This window comes from Amblyomma mixtum, chromosome 5, assembly GCF_055824585.1.
Source record: "Amblyomma mixtum isolate Tamu chromosome 5, ASM5582458v1, whole genome shotgun sequence".
NCBI classification, from domain to species: Eukaryota; Metazoa; Arthropoda; class Arachnida; order Ixodida; family Ixodidae; genus Amblyomma; species Amblyomma mixtum.
In genome coordinates, this window is record NC_143016.1 from 59,637,105 (window position 1) to 59,656,012 (window position 18,908).

An 18,908-nucleotide genomic window follows, 5' to 3' on the forward strand; every position below is an offset into this window, starting at 1 on the left:
AACCTTTCAGCCCTGCTATTTTCTACTGCTTAGGAATATTTTTCTCTTGCATATTCAGCTTCTGTACCAGTCAGGAAACCAATAAAAAGTAAACATTGGTGGTGCACGCGCTTGTACTAATTTATGGCAACGCCCCGCAGCGGTGGCTCAGTGGTTACGGCGCTCGGCTGCTGACATGAAAGACACCGGTTCGATCACTGCAGCGGCGGTTGCACTTCGATGGAGGCGAAATGATAGAGGCCCGTGTGCTGTGCGATGTCAGTGCACGTTAAAGAACCCCAGGTGGTCGAAATTTCCGGAGCCCTTCACTACGGCGTCCCTCATAGCCTGTGTTGCTTTGGGACGTTAAACCCAATAAACCAAACCAAACCTAATTTATGACAACGCGTCATTTTATAAGTACCCCATATACCAGTGGTTAGAACAGTTTTAAAGTTGTCAAAATATATTTTACTTACCCTCCTTAACAAAGTAAAGCAAAAAAAAACGATGAACTAGTTCATCTAATGTTGGTCAAATGTTTAGGGGAATCCCCCAAGGTGGAGTAGATTTGTAATAAGGGAGTAATTACTCATTGGCATCCACCCGAGCGCAGCCATACGCAGAAACGAAGATTAGAGCAGCAGTTGGTGTTCACGGGGAGCTTTAAGCAATTATTTTATCTTGTCAAGCGCAGATGTACTGTCACCAAAGAAGGAAACTCGAACAAAACACTCGAGACAGTAACAGCAAATTAACAAGCTCTTAGCCGGGGTTAGCTCAATACAAGCTGATAATAATTTCACTTCAAAGGTGCAAAAGACTGCCCTTTAGAAGTGTTAATCAGCCTCGCTTGTATTTCGTCTACAAGAGCTAATATGTTGTTACTTTTGTGTTGGCCCTTCAGTTCTCCTGTTCGCGTTTCATTCGTTGCTGATAGTGTATAGCACATTTCACGCTTCCTTTTGTTGCGAAAGCAACACTACGCGAGTCGCCGAGCCATTTCGCGAAGCTGACGAAAGGCCATACTGCGCATGCGCGATGAGCAGTGACGTCACACAGCGAATGGCTGGCGTGCCACCGCCGTCGCTGCGCGGGTGACTCAGAGGTGCCGCCGCCACGCTTGCCAGTTGCGCATACACAGTAGCGGCGCATAGCTAACGTACTGGGGCCGCCACAGCTGCCGCGCGCTCTCCATCGCCTCTCTCTCTCTCTCCTCGTTGCTTTCGTAATCATCCAGGTTTAACCAGAGCTAAACCACTGCCATTTTTTTGCAATTCGCTTCATACAGCCCTCCTCAGGCTATTCTGTAAGCTCCTGATCATAGATCGCAGGCCTAACATCTTCGCATTCGAGAGCAAAACACTAGTCTCCATGTCCACTGTCATCGTCAGAGTCGTCTATATCAGATATGCTCCCATTGTCAGTTTGGGCAAACATGATGCCTGGATATTGTACGTCTCCAAATTTAGCCCAGGACCTCTTCCGTGCTATGCTGTACTCCGCAACCTGAAGTGAAACGCTAAAAGATCGGTCATCAGATACCCTTATGCGGTGTCGCATGCTGGCATGATGACCACTAAGCCCTGCCATCCCGTTAAAAGGACATCAATAAAATTCCGCACCATATTCTCGGCGAATGATGGCGGCGTTACTGCCTCCAGTGAAGTATACAAATTATGAAGCATTTGCAGTCCACATGAGGAAGTAGTTATAGAACTGTAAACGACAAAAACGTGCAGATACTGTACGTGGCGTACCCTTTCCGTGTCATAGTTGTCCTCTGCGCCGCTGTTGTTGTGCCCTTGGAGTCCACCAACTTTGTCCTTAGTTCAGCGAAAAACAAACACGTAAATCTGCGAGGAGTGATGTCGGTATCAATCAGAAGGCCTTTCTATGGCACTTCCACTTTCATTCTGTGTAACTTTCGTTCCTATAAGTCTTCAAAACATTTTTTGAGGGTTGCCCTTTTAGAAGGACATCGGGACCGAAAGGAGCAGGTTGATTGTACATAGTTACTTCCATTAGCGGAAACATTTGCTCCTTGCCTGGCGCCAAAAGCGTTCAGTGCGTCAGTCTCGAAAAAGCCTAAAGATAAAAGGTATAATAGCAGCATTGGTGATTACTAAAGCTGTTTGCAACTACATATGTACAGTCTATCCACATACCGTTATGTCTGCGGCTGAAGCTTCAACGTAAACGTTAGTGTTCAATTTGTGTTAACTGTAACAATTGAGTGCATAAGTACGAGAGAAAACTTTTTATTGCAGTTTATTTTTATGTAATAGCTGCCATCGTACTATTCTGTAAAATGGATCGAATGCGAGCAGTTGGCCGCTGATCGTGGTGAACTTTGCAGTATTCTCCACTTCTGTGGGCGAAGAATTCATAGCGAGAGGCTAACGCAATATGGATACATAATACGGAATGTTTTCTTCGAGTTAAAGGGATGAATGAGTGCTAACAGCAAGCTTTTCCTAACACGAAAACAACCAGATATACCCGGATAATAAAAAAAAACGCGGTACAGCATAATAGATGCGAATATACGCATTGTAGTAATAATATTTCTGTATCCGTGAAATTGAGTTGTGACTGGCCAGCAAGATATGAATCCATAGCGATGCAAATCTAATGCGTATACGTGAATGCATGAGCACTGATAGTGTTTAGGGTAGGTCATAAGTTCCCAGGCCACAGGGTCCGCTTTTTAGGGGCATAGTCGATCACTTAAAGGGAAATGATTTTGATGGTCACATTCTAAAGCATCAAATCTGTAGAGGTGGCCATTGGGAGTAGAGAAGTCAAATTTAAGAGCTCTACGTGCGCACCATAACTAAAGTCGCCTTAATATACCTGGCACGTCAGCAAATACACATCAGCATCTCAGACAACAGTAGCTATTCTTTTGCACTCGGCTAAAAGGAGGGGGAAGGGGTGAATCTGGAGATGAAAGCGCAAAAAAGAGTATCCTAGCAGTCTGTGCATGCATACAGGCTGCTGGGATTGATAGGTGCAGTCTGTGTGCGTCCGGCATGCTTAAAACTGGGACCGTTTCGTTTCCCTTCACTGTCTTCCATGGTCTTCAAAATTGTAATTTCCGTCAAAGCACGGTTAGACAGACGTTCCCATACTGCGACGGCGCAGGTAACGAACATTGTGCGGCGAAAGGAACACGACGGGAAAATTTGATTCGTAGCCCTCGCACTGTATACTTCCCTCAAAAAGTTCGCGGCGCTTGTCTGCAGTAGATTTGAGTATAATTTCGTAGCAGTGCACGAAACCAGCAATAACAAATAAATATTCCATACGGAGTTAATGCTCACCGCCTACAACACACTGTGTGTGCATCTCGACAGGAGACTCTCCACTCGAACCTCACGTCGTGCAGTACGCACTGACCTAACAATGTTATCTGCAATCGATCAAACAGAGTAATACGACAAGGGAAGATAGAATAAAAGAAGGGAAAAGATGGGTGGTGAAGACGATGGAAACGAAGATGTCGCAACGGTCATGCACGACAGCAAGGACTCTAGTCAAAGTCGATAGTGTGCAGACCAAGCATGCGTGGTCCTTAACGTCTGTCCGACACACTGTCTGTCGGTGCAAGATCACCGCTTTTAGCAGGAAGTGATTGTACAACCCCATCACAGTTATCTGCAGCAACGTTCGCGTTCGAGCGCCAACGAGGGCATATACACAGAATATCGTCCATTGTCTATTGCCTCAGGGAGGCAATGCTCATTGTAATGTGCGCGGGGCGGTCCGCAGAGCCAGTAAGGTGGTGGTGGTATTGTGCACGCACATCCCTTTGTTTTCTTCCTGAAGACGCCCCCTTAATTCGTAACGATTTTCTTTTCTTTACACACGAAGGGAAATGTGGTTAAAGAGAGCCGTGAGAAGGGCATGTACCTGAAGGGGCACACCATCCATAGCTGGTGTATGGTGGAAGAAACCACGAAATTAAAAATAAAAATAGCTCCTGTTTTCCCCTGCTTTCAAACCACCTCCATACAAACTTAGACACCCATTTTATTTCAATTCCTAGGTAAACTCCTGGTATGGTGGCGCGTGTATGTTTGGCATACGGTAAGCCTGTGTGACTTATCCGAGATGTGGATGACAGCCGTGATTGTGTCAGGGCCCAAAATAAAGAGGCTGATATTCCCATTGACTCCCTTACCTCGGTGCAACCGCGTTCATTATATTCACCATTAGTCGGGTTACGACTACTGCAAGGGAGTTTCTCCGTTGACCTCTATTGGTCATTGGTCATCAGCCGCCGGACACCTATCCAAGCAAGCATTTTTTTAACCTAGTCTTCCACCGGAATCCCCCCCCCCCCCCCCCTTGTTGCGTTCAGACCTCTATTCGGGCTCACCCATACGTTACGTTCATGACAGACGTAGCCGGCACAGAATGTCTTAGTTTCGTGCTTTGCTAAGTGTGTGGAGCACTCGTCGACAGTATCAGTTAACGGTAAGCGTGGAAAGAGTTCAAATAATCCTTCTTTAGCAGTAGAGGCTGTTTCGTGTGCTGCCATTCGAAACAAATTCTTCACTGCTGAATCTCCACAATCCCCAGGTAACGTTTACAACCAGATCTTAGTATGTGCGTGTCGCCACAAGCACAAAGCGCGAAACAACGTTTTTCTATGCCTAGCCCAAACTCATTACGTCCCCTCGCAATACATCCATGCAACATGGACATCCACGCAACAGAACCTCCTCACCATGTTGTCCAATCCTCAACTTGTGCTGGCACAGCCAACCCACTAAAGAGCGACTTCACCTCGCATTCGTGACCTCTCCTGACGTCAACATCGCAATTTAGGAGCTCGGGCCATCAGTGGAGATCATAGCGGATAAGCCATCCGGTTAAATTAGCACCGTTGATATGATCACGACAAGGTCGGGTTGAGCCGAGTTGTCGGTCAGAAAGCTGGTTACTGAGCTCGTACGCCGCCGAGTTGAGTCTGGGAGTCGAGCGGTCGGGTCCATTCAACCCCTCCGCAAGGGGTAGGTCAGCCCGACACGGCCGGCGAGGTGCTTGTAAATGCTGTCGAGTCACAAGTCTGGTTAGTGGGAGGGTAGAGGATAAATTAGAATATGTTTCCGCTTGCGCCGTCGCGCCTCCGAGACAGAGGTTGCGGATCGCGATCTTTGAGGCTGCCATTCCACAACCGACAGCCCGCAATGATGCTGCATAATTTTGTTTTTTTTTTAGGCCTTCTAATAAAAAGTTTTTCACCACCACCACCACGCTCGCATTGCACTGCTCGACGTTGGACATCCCTGCAGTTGCGCTAGTCTTGACTAGCTGAAATGGAATTCATGTAAACACGCAGCCGTCGAGTCGGGGTGACCTTGTTTAGTCCCGACCCTATGACTCGACCTCCCCCCCCCCCCCCCCCTGCCGGGTACATGTAAACAGGCGACTCGGCGCCAAAAGCCTGATCCCATAGGCTAGCATGCGGGGGAAAGGCAAAGTTCTCTTTCTCAGAGCAGGTGACAGAAAAAAAAATTGGCAGTGGCTTAGCTCTGGTTAAGCCTGGATATACAAGCGAAAAGCTGCAGTTATGCTTTGTTTGACGTTACGGCTGTCGCAGTTCACGCACAATGCACTGGGAGCACCACGGTAGCGGTGTAGATTTTGAGCAAACTCCCTCGCTACCACTTCTGGGTCTTCTTTTCTTCCTTCCATGGCAAATGTCTGCGCCTCTTCTACGGCCGCCGCCGCCGCCGCTCACGCGTGCGTTTTCGCAACGCCTTGCGAAAGAACTTTCTCTTGGGACGGAGACCGCCGTCCCAACCGTCCCAAGCGGTTAACCGATGGCGAGGAGAAGTAACGACGGAGCGCGCGCCGCGGTGCGGGGCCTCTTTTAAGTCCGCCGCCGCCGCCGCTCGGGCGTTATCGCAACGCCTTGCGATAACGCGATAAGAACGCGATAAGAACCGCTAGCAGCGGAGAAGGGTAAACCGGTGGCGAGGAGGAGAAGGGAGGGGTGGCGAGGAGCAGGAAGGGCGCGCCGTGGCGGCGCCAAGGGGTGGCTCACGCGAAGCGCGTTGTTAACAAGCCTAGTGAAGCTTTTCGCTTCAAAAAAGGGTTTTTGAGGAAACGGAATAGCGCATGAATTGTCTCGCATCTCGGTGAACACCCTAACCGCGCCGCAAAGGAATGGAGGCGAGTGGGTGTGAGAGAACAAAAGAAGGAAGAGGTGTCACAGTGGAGGGCTCTAGAATAATTGCGACCACCGGTGGTTCTTAGGGTGCATTCTGCAAAAAATTGAAGTGCTCCATATCTTAACATTAAATGAAAAACATGCGATTATTTCATCGTTGCTGCTCCCAGTGCGTGCGGATAAGTGTTTATAGCGTATACTCTGACGCAATAATTAATGGAAGAAATCTGTCAGGTCTCTCGAGATTGTCGTGTTTTCTTTTGGCTGCAAGAATGGAGAAGCGAAGCGAGTTATCGGTCGGCCCACGCATCGGCGACGCCATTGTCCCGAGCTTATCGCCCGCAGAACTTGCGCAAGCGCCTCCAAGCAAGTTAGCTATCTGCGCGTTCCCACGCGAAGCCAGAGGTTGCCTACAGAGCACGCAACTTTTCTCGCCCGTCAGCGCCAGGTACTTGGAACCACGAGAACAATCGCCTTCATTCCTCCCCCTTTAACCCTGTGTGCGTGGGTGCACGGGCGCGCGCTGAAAATTTTTTTTTTTCACGGGTTGTCTTCTGTGTGCGCCTGCCGTAAGCGGTGAAACCAACGTCGACGTGATTGTAATTTAATTATGAACTAACCGTAGCTTAGTATCATAGCTGAAAGCACTACTTCATCATCGTCATCAGCCTGACTACGCCCATTGCAAGGCAAACACCTCTCCCATGTCTCTCCTATTAACCCTGTCCTTCGCCAGATGCGGCCACCCTATCCCCGCAAACCTCTTAATCTCATCCGCCCACTAACTTTCTGCCGCCCCCTGCTACGCTTGACTTGTCTTACAATCCACTCCGCTACCCTTAAGGACCACCGCTTATCTTGCTTCGCATTACATGCCGTGCCCAAGCCCACTTCTTCCTCTTGATTTCAACTAGTATGTCATTAACCCGCGTTTGTTGCCTCACCCACTCTGCCCGCTTCTGATCTCTTAACGTTGCACCGATCATTTTTCTTTCCATAGCTCACTGCGTTGTCCTTAACTTAAGCTGAACCCTTTTCGTTAGCCTCCACGTTTCTGCCCCATATACGTGACTGCCGATAAGATACAGCTGTTGCACACATTTCTCCTGAGGGATATTGGTAAACTGGTAAGTGGTAAGTGAGTTCGACGATTAGTTAGCTAACGTGCTCAGTTCTCAGGTGGGTGTTGAAGGAATGGACTGCAGGAGTCGTGCGCCACCATTGGAGCAACCAAACACATTTCTAGCAGAATTAATAGTTAAGTAGTCAAAACAGCTGAGCCCGATATCAGCAACGTTCCTTCGAAGATGGAACCATGGACAAGATCTCAATTGGGAGAGAGTAACTTTATTTATTTATTTATTTAAATGTCCAAGGCCCCATTAGAGGGATATTCCATGAGCGGTGGGTAACTGAGAAAAATTGGCTGTGGCTTAGTTAAGGTTAAGCCTGGATATCTCGAAGAGAAAAGCTCTCGCTGCTTTTCAGCCAACTCCCAAGCTACCACTTCTGGATCGATGTTTCTGCGCCGTCCAACTATTGCTTCTTCTTCTCCTTCCATGGCGAGTGTCTGCGCCTGTTCTATGGGCAAGCGCGCCTTATATACACCTCCTGTCAAATGTGCACTGCGCACGGCTGCGGCGAAGGTCAAACGGTGGCGAGGATAGCCGCCTCTCCGCCGCCGCCGCTCACGCGTTCTCGCAACGCCTTGCGAAAGAACCTTCTCCTCTTGGGACGGCGGCAGCGACCGCGCGGCAGCGGCGAATGAGAAGCGGCGACGCACATGCGCAGTAGCGCGCGGCGGCGGCGAAAGGTCAGACGACGGAGTCAGCGCGCGGCGGCGACGACGGCTGCGGCAGCAGCGGCCACCTGCGCTACGCGTGACGTCGCTCGGTTTCGCGCATGCGCAGCTGTGGCAAATCTGTAGTGTGGCTCACGCGAAGCGCGGTTTTGACGAGCCTAGTGAAGTTTTTCGCTTCAAAAACTTTATTCGTTTATTCAGCCTATTATGTTACGGATGATGGATCAGAGTGAAGCACTACTATGTTGGACAAACCCCTGACGACTGAACCACAATTGTCACATTGCTCGCAGATGGCTTATTTAGACGCGTATTAATGCCATTCCGAAGGAATTCGGAACGGCATTCGGACAGAATCGATGGAAGAAAGTTTCCAGTTGACAAAATTACAATGGAAGCTGTTGAATGCAAAAGAACCATCGCTATAACGCAGACTGTACGGAGTACACTCATGTCTTTACTCAGTTGACACCCGCGACAGCCAAAAGCGCAGCTGACAACAGCAAATGAAGGACTGCACAGCAAAACGTAATGAAGAAGGGAGGCGAGAAAGAAGGGAGAATAAGGCGCTGCAGTTGAGTGCTCGGGCCAGATTTCGACCATCTGAGGTTCATTAACGTGCGCTGAGATTGCACAGCATGCGGGTGTCTTTTGGATTTCGCCTCCATGAAAACGCGGCCGCCGCTGCCGGATAGAGCCCGAGTACTAAGCTCGAGGACGCGGGTTCAATCTCGGCCGGGTTTGGATGGAGGCGAAACGCAAAAGACGCCCGTATATTGCGCGATGTCTGTGCGCGTTAAATAACACCAAGAGATTGAAATTTACTCGGAGCCATCGACATCCGTCGCTATATTGTCACATAACCGACGTCGCTTTTCGGTGGTTGCCACAAAGCCCGGACGCGACATTTTTCTATTTATTTAGCTTTCTCTTACAGAATGGCCAGCAACAGGGACGGCGTGAAAATGCGGGAGAGCATGACTCGTACAGATACAAACATCGAACGCAATCGAATGAAGCCAATTGTGATGTTATCTGGCCCCTGACAACTACGTCATCTTGGGTAGCAATCGAGTTAACGAAGCGGCTCAGTTATACTATGAAGGCCACTACGCGTCCATCAAGTACTTAATGGCTTCGGCGAGCGCGGCTTCGGCCGTTTATCTGGTTTTTGAGCAGCGTCCGCTCCGGCGGACGCAGTTGTTGCTGCGACGCGCGTCTTTTCTTCCCTTTTTCTCTTTCCTCTGATCTTTTAACTCTCCTCTGTCTGCACGTGGCAGCGGTGGTGGCTAGGATCGAGCCAGTAGCAGGCCCGTGCAATTTCCTTTTCATCCTTCTCTCAGTCACAACAACAACACAACAAGTACTTAATAGCGATGAGTGGAAACTTGCAATCTTTTTATGTTAATATTTTTTTCCTGCGAATGTCACTTTAGCGCACAACATTTGTAAAAGATCTTGCAGCGAATTGCATACTTTCTATAGCTAAGTTCACTGCTGAAGCAATTGGAATTTGAATCATTTTTCAGAAAATTCAAAAGTCTGGCGAAGGCAAAGGATAAGCGGGCAAGCAGAAGCGTTTGTCCCATCCACTCGTGCCGTCTCCTGTATTCCTCTTCTCCCGGCATAGGGCCACGTGAGCGAGACGCACAGACGTATGATTCACATCTATCGCTTTGGTTTGGTTTGGTTTAGTTTGGTTTATGGGGTTTAATGTCCTAAAGCGACCCAGGCTATGAGAGACGCCACAGTGGAGGACTCCGGAAATTTCGACCACCTGGGGTTCTTTAACGTGCACTGACATCGCACAGTACACGGGTGATGTTCTAGATCTAGAATATCGCCTCCATCGAAATTCGACTGCCGCGGCCGGGATCGAATCCGCGTCCTTCGGGTCAGCACCATAACCACTGAGCCACCGCGATTTCTCACATATATCGGAAGACGGCGCGTTAACGTGCGTACGAAGGGTGCAAGGATGCTCAAACTAAAGCCTCCCTGTGCCCTAGAAGAGAGCGCTCCCATGCGACTGCGGACGGAAGTTGGGCTGGTAGCTATGGATCCACATCGAGGAAAAACCAGCACACAGACCGGGACGACGAACAGGAGCGACACACACAGCGCTGTGTGTGTCGCTTCATTTCTTCGCCCCGGTCTGAGTGCTGGTTTTTCTTCGATATGCAAGTGAGCAGTATTGTTGCGACTGTTGTGCCCACAGTGTTGATGCGGCAACCACGGTGATGTCGCTCAGAGTCGTCTTCTTCCCTCGCGCTCAATCAGTAGCATTATACTTGATCCTACAAGTTGTTCGCAGTGGACTGGAAGCGATCAGCGCGAGACAACGCCTTACGCGCTTGCCAGGTTGGCTCTCGATTGCGTGATAACAGCATGGTCGTGCCATCCTCGCGCTTATGTAGCTTCGACTCCACTGCGAAAAATTTGTTCGAGCACGTGCTGATGAATTGATGACGTCGGTGGCGGTGCTCATTTGGGATAACGCGCCGATGCCAGAACTCATAGAGTCGGTGATTCGTATTTAGCCCAGCTCAGTGTGTGCAGCGTGAAGGTAGTGCTAGATCACCTGTTTTCAAACGTGCCGTTCCCTGTTTTCAAAGTGTGCCCCTCTTTGGCGACCGTCGCTTCTCAAGCATTGCGGTCTAAATTCATGGCATTGTATGGTCAACCAGGCAAGGCGCGGTGACGTCACAGGGGGAGTGCAGAGGCCTTCTGTTTTTGAAAGGCACTTGGGACGTGAACTTTGTGATGCCCAAGCAGTGAAAACGTGAAAGAATAATCATGAACCTCCGGTATTTCGCCATTCATGGTCCACAATGCACAAATGTAAAAAAATAGTACATTATAAAGAAAAATATTATCACTGCACAATTAAAATTAGCGAACGACGATAACTGAGCGTCGAAGTACGATAAAACTTCACACCAATAATTGCGTATGTAAAATAATTCAACAGCAAAGCTAAAAATCGTTTCATCACACACCGATGCAGCAGTACGACTGCTAAGATTTTAACCTTTTTTTGCCTTTAGGGTTATCGTTCGCAATCAGGTACTTTCCAGCAAGCCTCCTGTACCTCTGGCGGCTGACACAGAAAATGAAAAGCATAAATGAAAGCTATTCGCATTTTTATATATTATACCTTTTATCGTATAGTAGTAGCGATACAGTGGTACACAGGCTTGTACGGCCGGTCGACTACACTCTGAGCAGTACGAAGAGCACCAGAGGGACGAAAAGATGGCAAAGAGAAAGATCACACTACTGATCAAGCACGCGCACTTAATAGTGCCCATAAAGACCATAATAAACGGTACCTGAAGAGCGCCGATAGCGTGTCGGCGTGTACAGATTAAACACCACCAGTGTGGCAGATGCAATGGCCCACGCCATTGCATGCTCGACCAACGATACACTGTGCCGAGCCTCTTCACGAGGATAGCTGAACTGCTAGAGGACCTTCTCTTCAATTGCCTTCGCAACTGAAAACTATGGCGTTCACCTACCGGGCATTGAGAATGTCATCAGAGTAAGCTTAGGTCGTGCTCTCTCGAGAACGTGTTATCTCCAGGGGCCGTATATGAATAAATTGCAAGGAATCATCCCCCGGTCTATTCTCTTTGTCTCTTTATGATATCGGCAGTTGCTGCCCACGAGAGGGTTGATAACCATCGAGCGACGCCATTCGTCGGATGTGGTGTCGAATGCGGAGGAGCCGGCCAATGGCATAGAGCTACAACATTGAAACGGGAAAGGGATCCTTACAGGCGGGTCTGCGCTATTGGGCTCATATGAGGCGGCGAGAGCGAGTGGGCGCCTCCTGGAATGTGTCGTACGTGTTCATGTGATTCTGGTCAGCCTGGGAGCGCGCGGAACGAAATGACGAAAAGTCTGAGTTAAAAGGAAAAGGTCGGATTTTGGCCGGTTGGTCCGATCGTACGTTGGTCAGCGGTACTTTGTCCGCTCGTCCGGCGACACGTTGCCGGTTGGGGCAGCAACTCCAAACTTCTTGCGACAAAACTGAAGCAAAAAACTAATTTATTGAAGACGAGACTAAAACACAACGAACTTAAGAAAAAGGCAGTTTAAAGAAAGGCTGTCAAAAAAGGCTGTTTAAAAAAGGGCTGTAGAAAAGCGGCCGAGACTGAGACTCGGCGCGCTCATCCCGCTCTTTGTTTGCAGCGGTTTTTATCCCCTCGATAATTGGGCGGAGCTTTAATAAACCGGCTCTCGCCCAATTCCAACCAATACTGCTGCAGTGGCACTGCGCATACAAGTAGGCGGAGCCCAGTGCACGCCAGGGCCCGACTCTGGAGGCGCCACTGCTTAGCTAGACAGTCGGGGGTTTAAGGAGTCGTCGACCTTATTGTCCCCAACTCCCACTTCTATGTTTGTCAAGGGATCCTTTCAAGGGGTCGTCGGCCCCTTGGTCCCCGACAAGGCGGTCGCGGTCTTTCCCGCATCCTTGGACGGCATCCGAAGCGCGCGACCCGCTGTCGCCATTCCTAACCCCTCCAGACGGACACGGTAGGGGGAAATTAGCTACTGGCGCCATAGGCTTCTGCCTTAACACCTCCCCACCAAGAATGTTGGGTGGACGCTCGCCCTACACACAACATACAATAGCGCGCAAAAGTACAAAAGAGCCGGCCGTGAACAGCAAAAAAAAAAACAGCACAAAAAAAACTGATCTCAACTGAGCGCTGTACGAACATAAAAAAGGAGCGCTTCTGCGTCCTACTAACAACTGCACAAAGAGCATGTTCAAGACCACATGATGCATGCATCAACACTCACACTCCTTGACTTCTTTTCACAAGCAACCACAACAGTAGAAACACTCGTAACATGGGAGTCCAACATCAATGCACTTGAGTTCACAGTCCACCACGTTCCCCCACTCTCACCCACTGCCCCATTGTGTGCCCGAGCCAAGGAACATTTTTACGCTTTATGCGACCTGGCAGTGGCAGAGTGGGCTAAAGCTGAGGACATAGGCATTCGTCGCTAGCCACCAGGATCGAATCCCTGATCGGTTCTCATAATAGTAAACATTACGTGTCGCAGCGTGCACAATCCCCACATTCTTCCTGCTTTCCGCGGTCGCTCATCTCCTACCGCAGTGGAGCCGCCGCCCGTATGCGCATACGGTGCACAAGCCTCCGCACAAGGCTCTAAGTGATTGTGCCTAGAGGGCCCTCTTGAATGTGGCATGGCCAGCTCAACCAATTCACCGTAACTGCCCTCTAGGTTTGCGATCCACCTGCTCCTTGCAGGTGGATCGCCCGCCAGGAGATTGCAGGATGGGTCGCGTTTCGACCCCATCAGCGGCGGTGTATCTTCGTCTCCTTCAGAGAGTGAGATGAATTCGTCGTCTTCGTCACTGCTCAGACTCCTTTCATCGACCGCCATACTCATTGCGGTGTTACCTGAATCCGAGTTTCTCGGATCGGAACAGTCTGGCTCACCCAGCTGTTCTTCCGGCTTCTCGGAAGCTACAGCCTGTGCTACGGATGCTTTCTGAGCCATGCCGCTCTCGCCACACCCTGCTTTACATACTGCCGCTTCAGCTGGCAACAAAATGTCGCGCTGGGCAACCCGGCCGGCCGAGCCGTTCATACCGTTTTGCTCATCAGTGCCATTAGCACCACTACTAACATGTACGGCTTCCTCGCCAGAGTTGGCCTGCACAGTTTCATCACGAGACGAATTTTTGCCTGTAATGTCTGTGGAGCTCGCCTCCACCTCGGGATTCAAAGACTCCTGGTCTTTGTCAACAATAATGCCTGACTCCACAACTCGCGGCTCCTCGACGCTAGTGATCGCCGCCCTGTCTGCAGGAACCCGAGGTTCCTCTTGACTGCTCTCTAACGGAACCGACTGCATGCCGCTGCTGCTATCCGCTTTACTCACTACTTTGATCAGCGTTTGATCAGAGTACGACTGCGATTGTGCCGTCTCCGGCAGTATACTGGCCGCTCTCCGTGAGCGTTCCTCCTTCAAAATCCTTTTCTTCTCCTGCCGTAGCTTCTCTTCGGCTGCCGCTAGCTGACGCTTCAGGTCAAGAATATAAGCGTCGCTTCTCTCCTTTGCTTTGGCTCGCTCAGCCTCTGACATTTGAGGCCGCTCCTGGCCATCCCAATACCCATAGCCATGTCCACTCCACCAGCCAACTGTGGCCATTGTGCCCTGTTACTCTAACCTTGCGGCTCAAGCACTCCCGAGGCAAGCAAAGTGAGAATGGAGAAACTCACTCATCATGGCACTTGATCCGTGGTAGCAGCAGATCTCGTTCTAGGGTTCAGAAGTGAGTCCGGATACCCGAGCTCGCAGCAGGCCCATCACTTCCTCCCGGCAGACGAAGTTGCACAGTGCCGCCGAAGTCGCGGCGCTTCGCTCCGTCGGTCTCGCTTCGCTCGCTCCTCGGCACTGTCGTGGAGTCTTGGCTCCGAGGCCTCTCCCAAAGAAATCACCTCACTTGGACCTTGGTCCCCGGGGCTTCTCGCCAAGATGTTGCCCCGTCAGGCTTCCGGAAGGTACTGCCTCCAACCGCTCGCAGAAAGCCGCTCGGACTATCCTGGTCACGGCACCAGTTAAAAGGAAACAAGGTCCGATTTTGGCCGGTTGGTCCGATCGTACGTTGGTCAGCGGTACTTTGTCCGCTCGTCCGGCGACATGTTGCCGGTTGGGGCAGCAACTCCAAACTTCTTGCGACAAAACTGAAGCAAAAAACTAATTTATTGAAGACGAGACTAAAACACAACGAACTTAAGAAAAAGGCAGTTTAAAGAAAGGCTGTCAAAAAAGGCTGTTTAAAAAAGGGCTGTAGAAAAGCGGCCGAGACTGAGACTCGGCGCGCTCATCCCGCTCTTTGTTTGCAGCGGTTTTTATCCCCTCGATAATTGGGCGGAGCTTTAATAAACCGGCTCTCGCCCAATTCCAACCAATACTGCTGCAGTGGCACTGCGCATACAAGTAGGCGGAGCCCAGTGCACGCCAGGGCCCGACTCTGGAGGCGCCACTGCTTAGCTAGACAGTCGGGGGTTTAAGGAGTCGTCGACCTTATTGTCCCCAACTCCCACTTCTATGTTTGTCAAGGGATCCTTTCAAGGGGTCGTCGGCCCCTTGGTCCCCGACAAGGCGGTCGCGGTCTTTCCCGCATCCTTGGACGGCATCCGAAGCGCGCGACCCGCTGTCGCCATTCCTAACCCCTCCAGACGGACACGGTAGGGGGAAATTAGCTACTGGCGCCATAGGCTTCTGCCTTAACAGTCTGGATTTTTTTTTTCACCTCCTTTCGTGAAGGTGCCTGCTCGCGGACAGTGCTTTCAGCTCTACCTCTGCAGGAAAGCCAACCAACAGTCGCGTTTTACAATAAAATATCCAGTTCGTTCGAACTCGCTTAATGAGAACATCCGGTTTATTCGAAGTGATCGGTCCCGTCGATATCACGCATATAATGGAAGCGCCGATCCAGCACTTAATTCGAATTCCGCATTATTCGAACAAATGTTCGGACCCCTTCAAGTTCGAATTAATGAGGCCACTATTTTCTCTGCGGACGGCAGGTTAATGTCACGGTAAGGACGAGATGGGTTGAAAGAAACGCCGAATAGAGTTAGCATGAGTAGCATAAGGTTCTTTGAAGGCCAGCGACCCGGACATCCTCACACTTGCATCAAAACAAAAATACCGCGATACAATAACTCAAGCGGCCTGCACAGCTTGAATGACGTACACTCTTAGAAAAAGGAGGCCAACAGGGGGCGAGAGGTTAGTCTTTTTGGAGACTAACTCACCTCCCACTGGCATTCGTCCTTTTCGGGACGAGCTGCAAAGGGTGTAACTGTTGGTCCCCTTGGAAAGGGTGCAACAGTTAGTCCTCGTTAATGAAAAAATGCAAACGACGCGTGATTTCCAGCGTAGTTAAGAGCGGATTATTTTCCGACAGAACTTGACACACATAACATCAATAAAGGAAACAGAAATAAACATATATGAAAACACCAGGATTCGAACCGACAACCTTTGGATTACAAGCCGGTCCAAGGCCGAAAATAAAAGCCTTATACGCGAAACACATACATTGTCTCTCTTTACCGCTCAAATTGTTATCAAACGTATTGCTGTTTAGAGCACAGTATGGTGATTTTGGTGTCATATGCTTTTGCAACCACCTGCGGTAAGCCTTAATGCGCACGCACAGCGGTCTAAATCGCGTTTTGGCCAAAAAAGAAGTGCTGAACTGTGTATACATTACTTTTTTTTTTGTCTTTATTGCAACTCTGTATACATTACGGCCGGTGCTTCACAACCACAACAGTTGTTTAATTTTCGTTTCGTTGCTTTTGCATATCAGGTGGTCTTATTTCTTGCAATTGGCAGCTGCACATTATAGCCTGCTGAAAACAAATATAGAAGGCAATGATTCACTTCGTTTTTTGTTACTGGCGGACAGCGGTGACCGGGAATTGACTGCTTGCCACTCACCGATTTGCTAAGTGTCGCCGATACTTATACAGCATCACATAAGCTCGTAAACGAAAGGCAACGATATGCAGCTACGTGTACTTGCTCAACCCTAACCTTTACAATTCACATTCGACACGTATTGCAGCTCGTAGTATTTGTTCATGCACTTGCATAGCTGCCAGCCGTTCCGGTTGCACGAAGGCTTTTTCTCACGCAAAAGTTGTATCCGCTTCGTCACAGGCAGCGGCGGTGCTCTCACTGGCCTTAGACCACGTCCTGCGCTTCAAAAATCGAGTACTATTGCAGTCGGGGTCTTCTCGCGATGTTCGCGTGCTGCTATGCTGCGATTCGCCCCCCGTTAGTCTCTTTCTCGGCAGTGCCAGGCACTATAGTTAGTCCGTTGAGTTTGCGCACGGCGCGCGTTTTTGGCAAGAAGAGTGTCGTGTGCAAATTTAGGGACTAACGAGCCGTTTAGAGGACTAAAGTTGTCTTTACTCCCCCCTTTGGCGGGTTTTTTCGCAGAGTGTAGAAGCGTGAATAGCGAGACGATCTCTACATCGTTGGCTATACGTTATCGTCTAGAATGAAAAATAGTACATAAAAGCCGACCCTTACTGACTACTAATCCGCTATTTGTCGTTCGACGTCATTTCTGTAAGGCCATAAACATGAAACATGCGATGTGATTGCTTTGCTTTGCTTGCGCAAAGATAACGTAACACCCGATAGCACATCTGGGGAAAAGGGTGAGATGGGGCGTTGTTCATCGAGCACTCCTACAATCGTGACAAGACGGCGGCAATCGCTATGCCTCAGAAGCCCATTGATGCCATGCAGTGCTAACCACCACAGCATGCAGCGATAACCTTCTTGAGATATAGCCTCTTCAAGTGGCATCGTTTCCCACGCTTCCTGAAAGTCTGTATGACGCGATAACAATATAGCGCGTAGAATCACGATTTGCTCAACAGGTGTCCTATACTAAGAATTCATCAAGCGTGTTTCGTGGAGTTTCTACACAATCGGATGAGGCGAGGCATGGTAGAAGAGGAGAAACTTTGGTCGCACAGTATTCCCCACGCAGCCAATGACGGCGTCGCTCGCACATCCGGCGTTTGTTGTGACCCAGCGAAAAACAAAAAAAAAGGAGGGAGGGGTGGGGCGTGTAGACGGACTAAGCGAATGGATGCAGAGGCCAGGAGTGCGTGCTATCGTCGTTCGAGTGCTTTAAGTGCCTTCCTGAGCCCGCCTATGGGGAGCGCCCGCTAAAGGGCTAACCTTTGTTACGCAGAGCGGGTGAGAACGACGCTCAACCTCTCATACGCACTCTCGCCTTTCCATTTCCTTTGGCCCGTGATAAGCTGATTGCCTACTGCTGGGTGCTTTTGTTGTCACCCTTCACAACAGCCAGCACTCGACCGCGTCACAGCGGTCGGAAAAACCTTCAAGGTTAGCCTCGATTTCAGCATAAATCCCGTCTCATTACAGCCGTATTGCCCATGCGCATCAGATAGAACGCCGTTGTATCTTTCTCTTAGGGCACCTCTCGATTACTAGTGGCACCCGCGGAAGGGTTGAGAAGTTGCACGTAGAGCGAAACGATGCTGACATTGACTGATACGCTGTTATTACGTTGCAGGTTGCCGAACGAGTTTGAAATTTATTTCTCTGTGTGAAATTAAACTGCATAAATCAAATTATACAGCGGATACACCAGGTCGATTCTTTTATTAGTCCTTCGCGAGTTCCTCACCAGACTCGCTCGACTTGTGCAGCGAAAAGGGGGTCGCCAGGCTGCATCGACTGGACTCCAATATGGACACCGCATCGTCGACAACCAACATCTGCGACGTGGAGGCGACGACAAGGTAATCGGCTTTCATCTTCACATAGGTCGCGAAAGCTCTCTCTCTCTCACCGCCTCAACTAAAGAAGGTTGACGGTATAGTAGACGCTCTCAAACACTCTTCCTGTACTTCTTGTATATCAGCAAGCAGTGCGGTCATATAAATATGGCGTCAAAGTTCTTTAATCATACCAGTTACGACAAGTGTAGCGCTCGTAACACAAGGACAAAATGAAGAGGACACCACACGCGATAGCTTTCAACTGATTTTTATATACTGCGAGAGCATGAGCACAACATTGCACAATCCTATCACACAGCGAGGCACTTTCCAGTATACACGTTCTAATTTTTGCTCGCAAAATCAAGAAAGGCAATCACTTTCTTGGATAGCGATACCGAGGAAGTGCTCACACAATCGAGCTTCCAGTATTTCATTTCTCTAGCTTGCATGATATCCCGTGTTGTTTTCTATTCCTGCCAACAACTTTGCATTCGTTGAAAATCAGACTGCATACACCTGGGTTGCAATCCTCACTGTGTTCAGCAAGGCTTCCGTTACCATTTTCTCCTCGCGAAGACTTTCATTTAAGCACCTCCCGGTTTGGCCA

General features: G+C 49.6%; 1 protein-coding gene across 1 annotated transcript in view; it reads left to right on the forward strand.

The window, feature by feature from the left end:
- LOC149342337 (neprilysin-1-like) overlaps nt 1-18,908 on the forward strand; it is a 70,253-nt gene that overhangs the window by 19,856 nt on the left and 31,489 nt on the right. The window contains exons 2-3 of the mRNA XM_089546783.1: nt 18,197-18,319; nt 18,384-18,386. Coding sequence (XP_089402909.1) covers nt 18,197-18,319; nt 18,384-18,386 — 126 coding nt within the window. The remainder of the gene's footprint in view (nt 1-18,196; nt 18,320-18,383; nt 18,387-18,908) is intronic.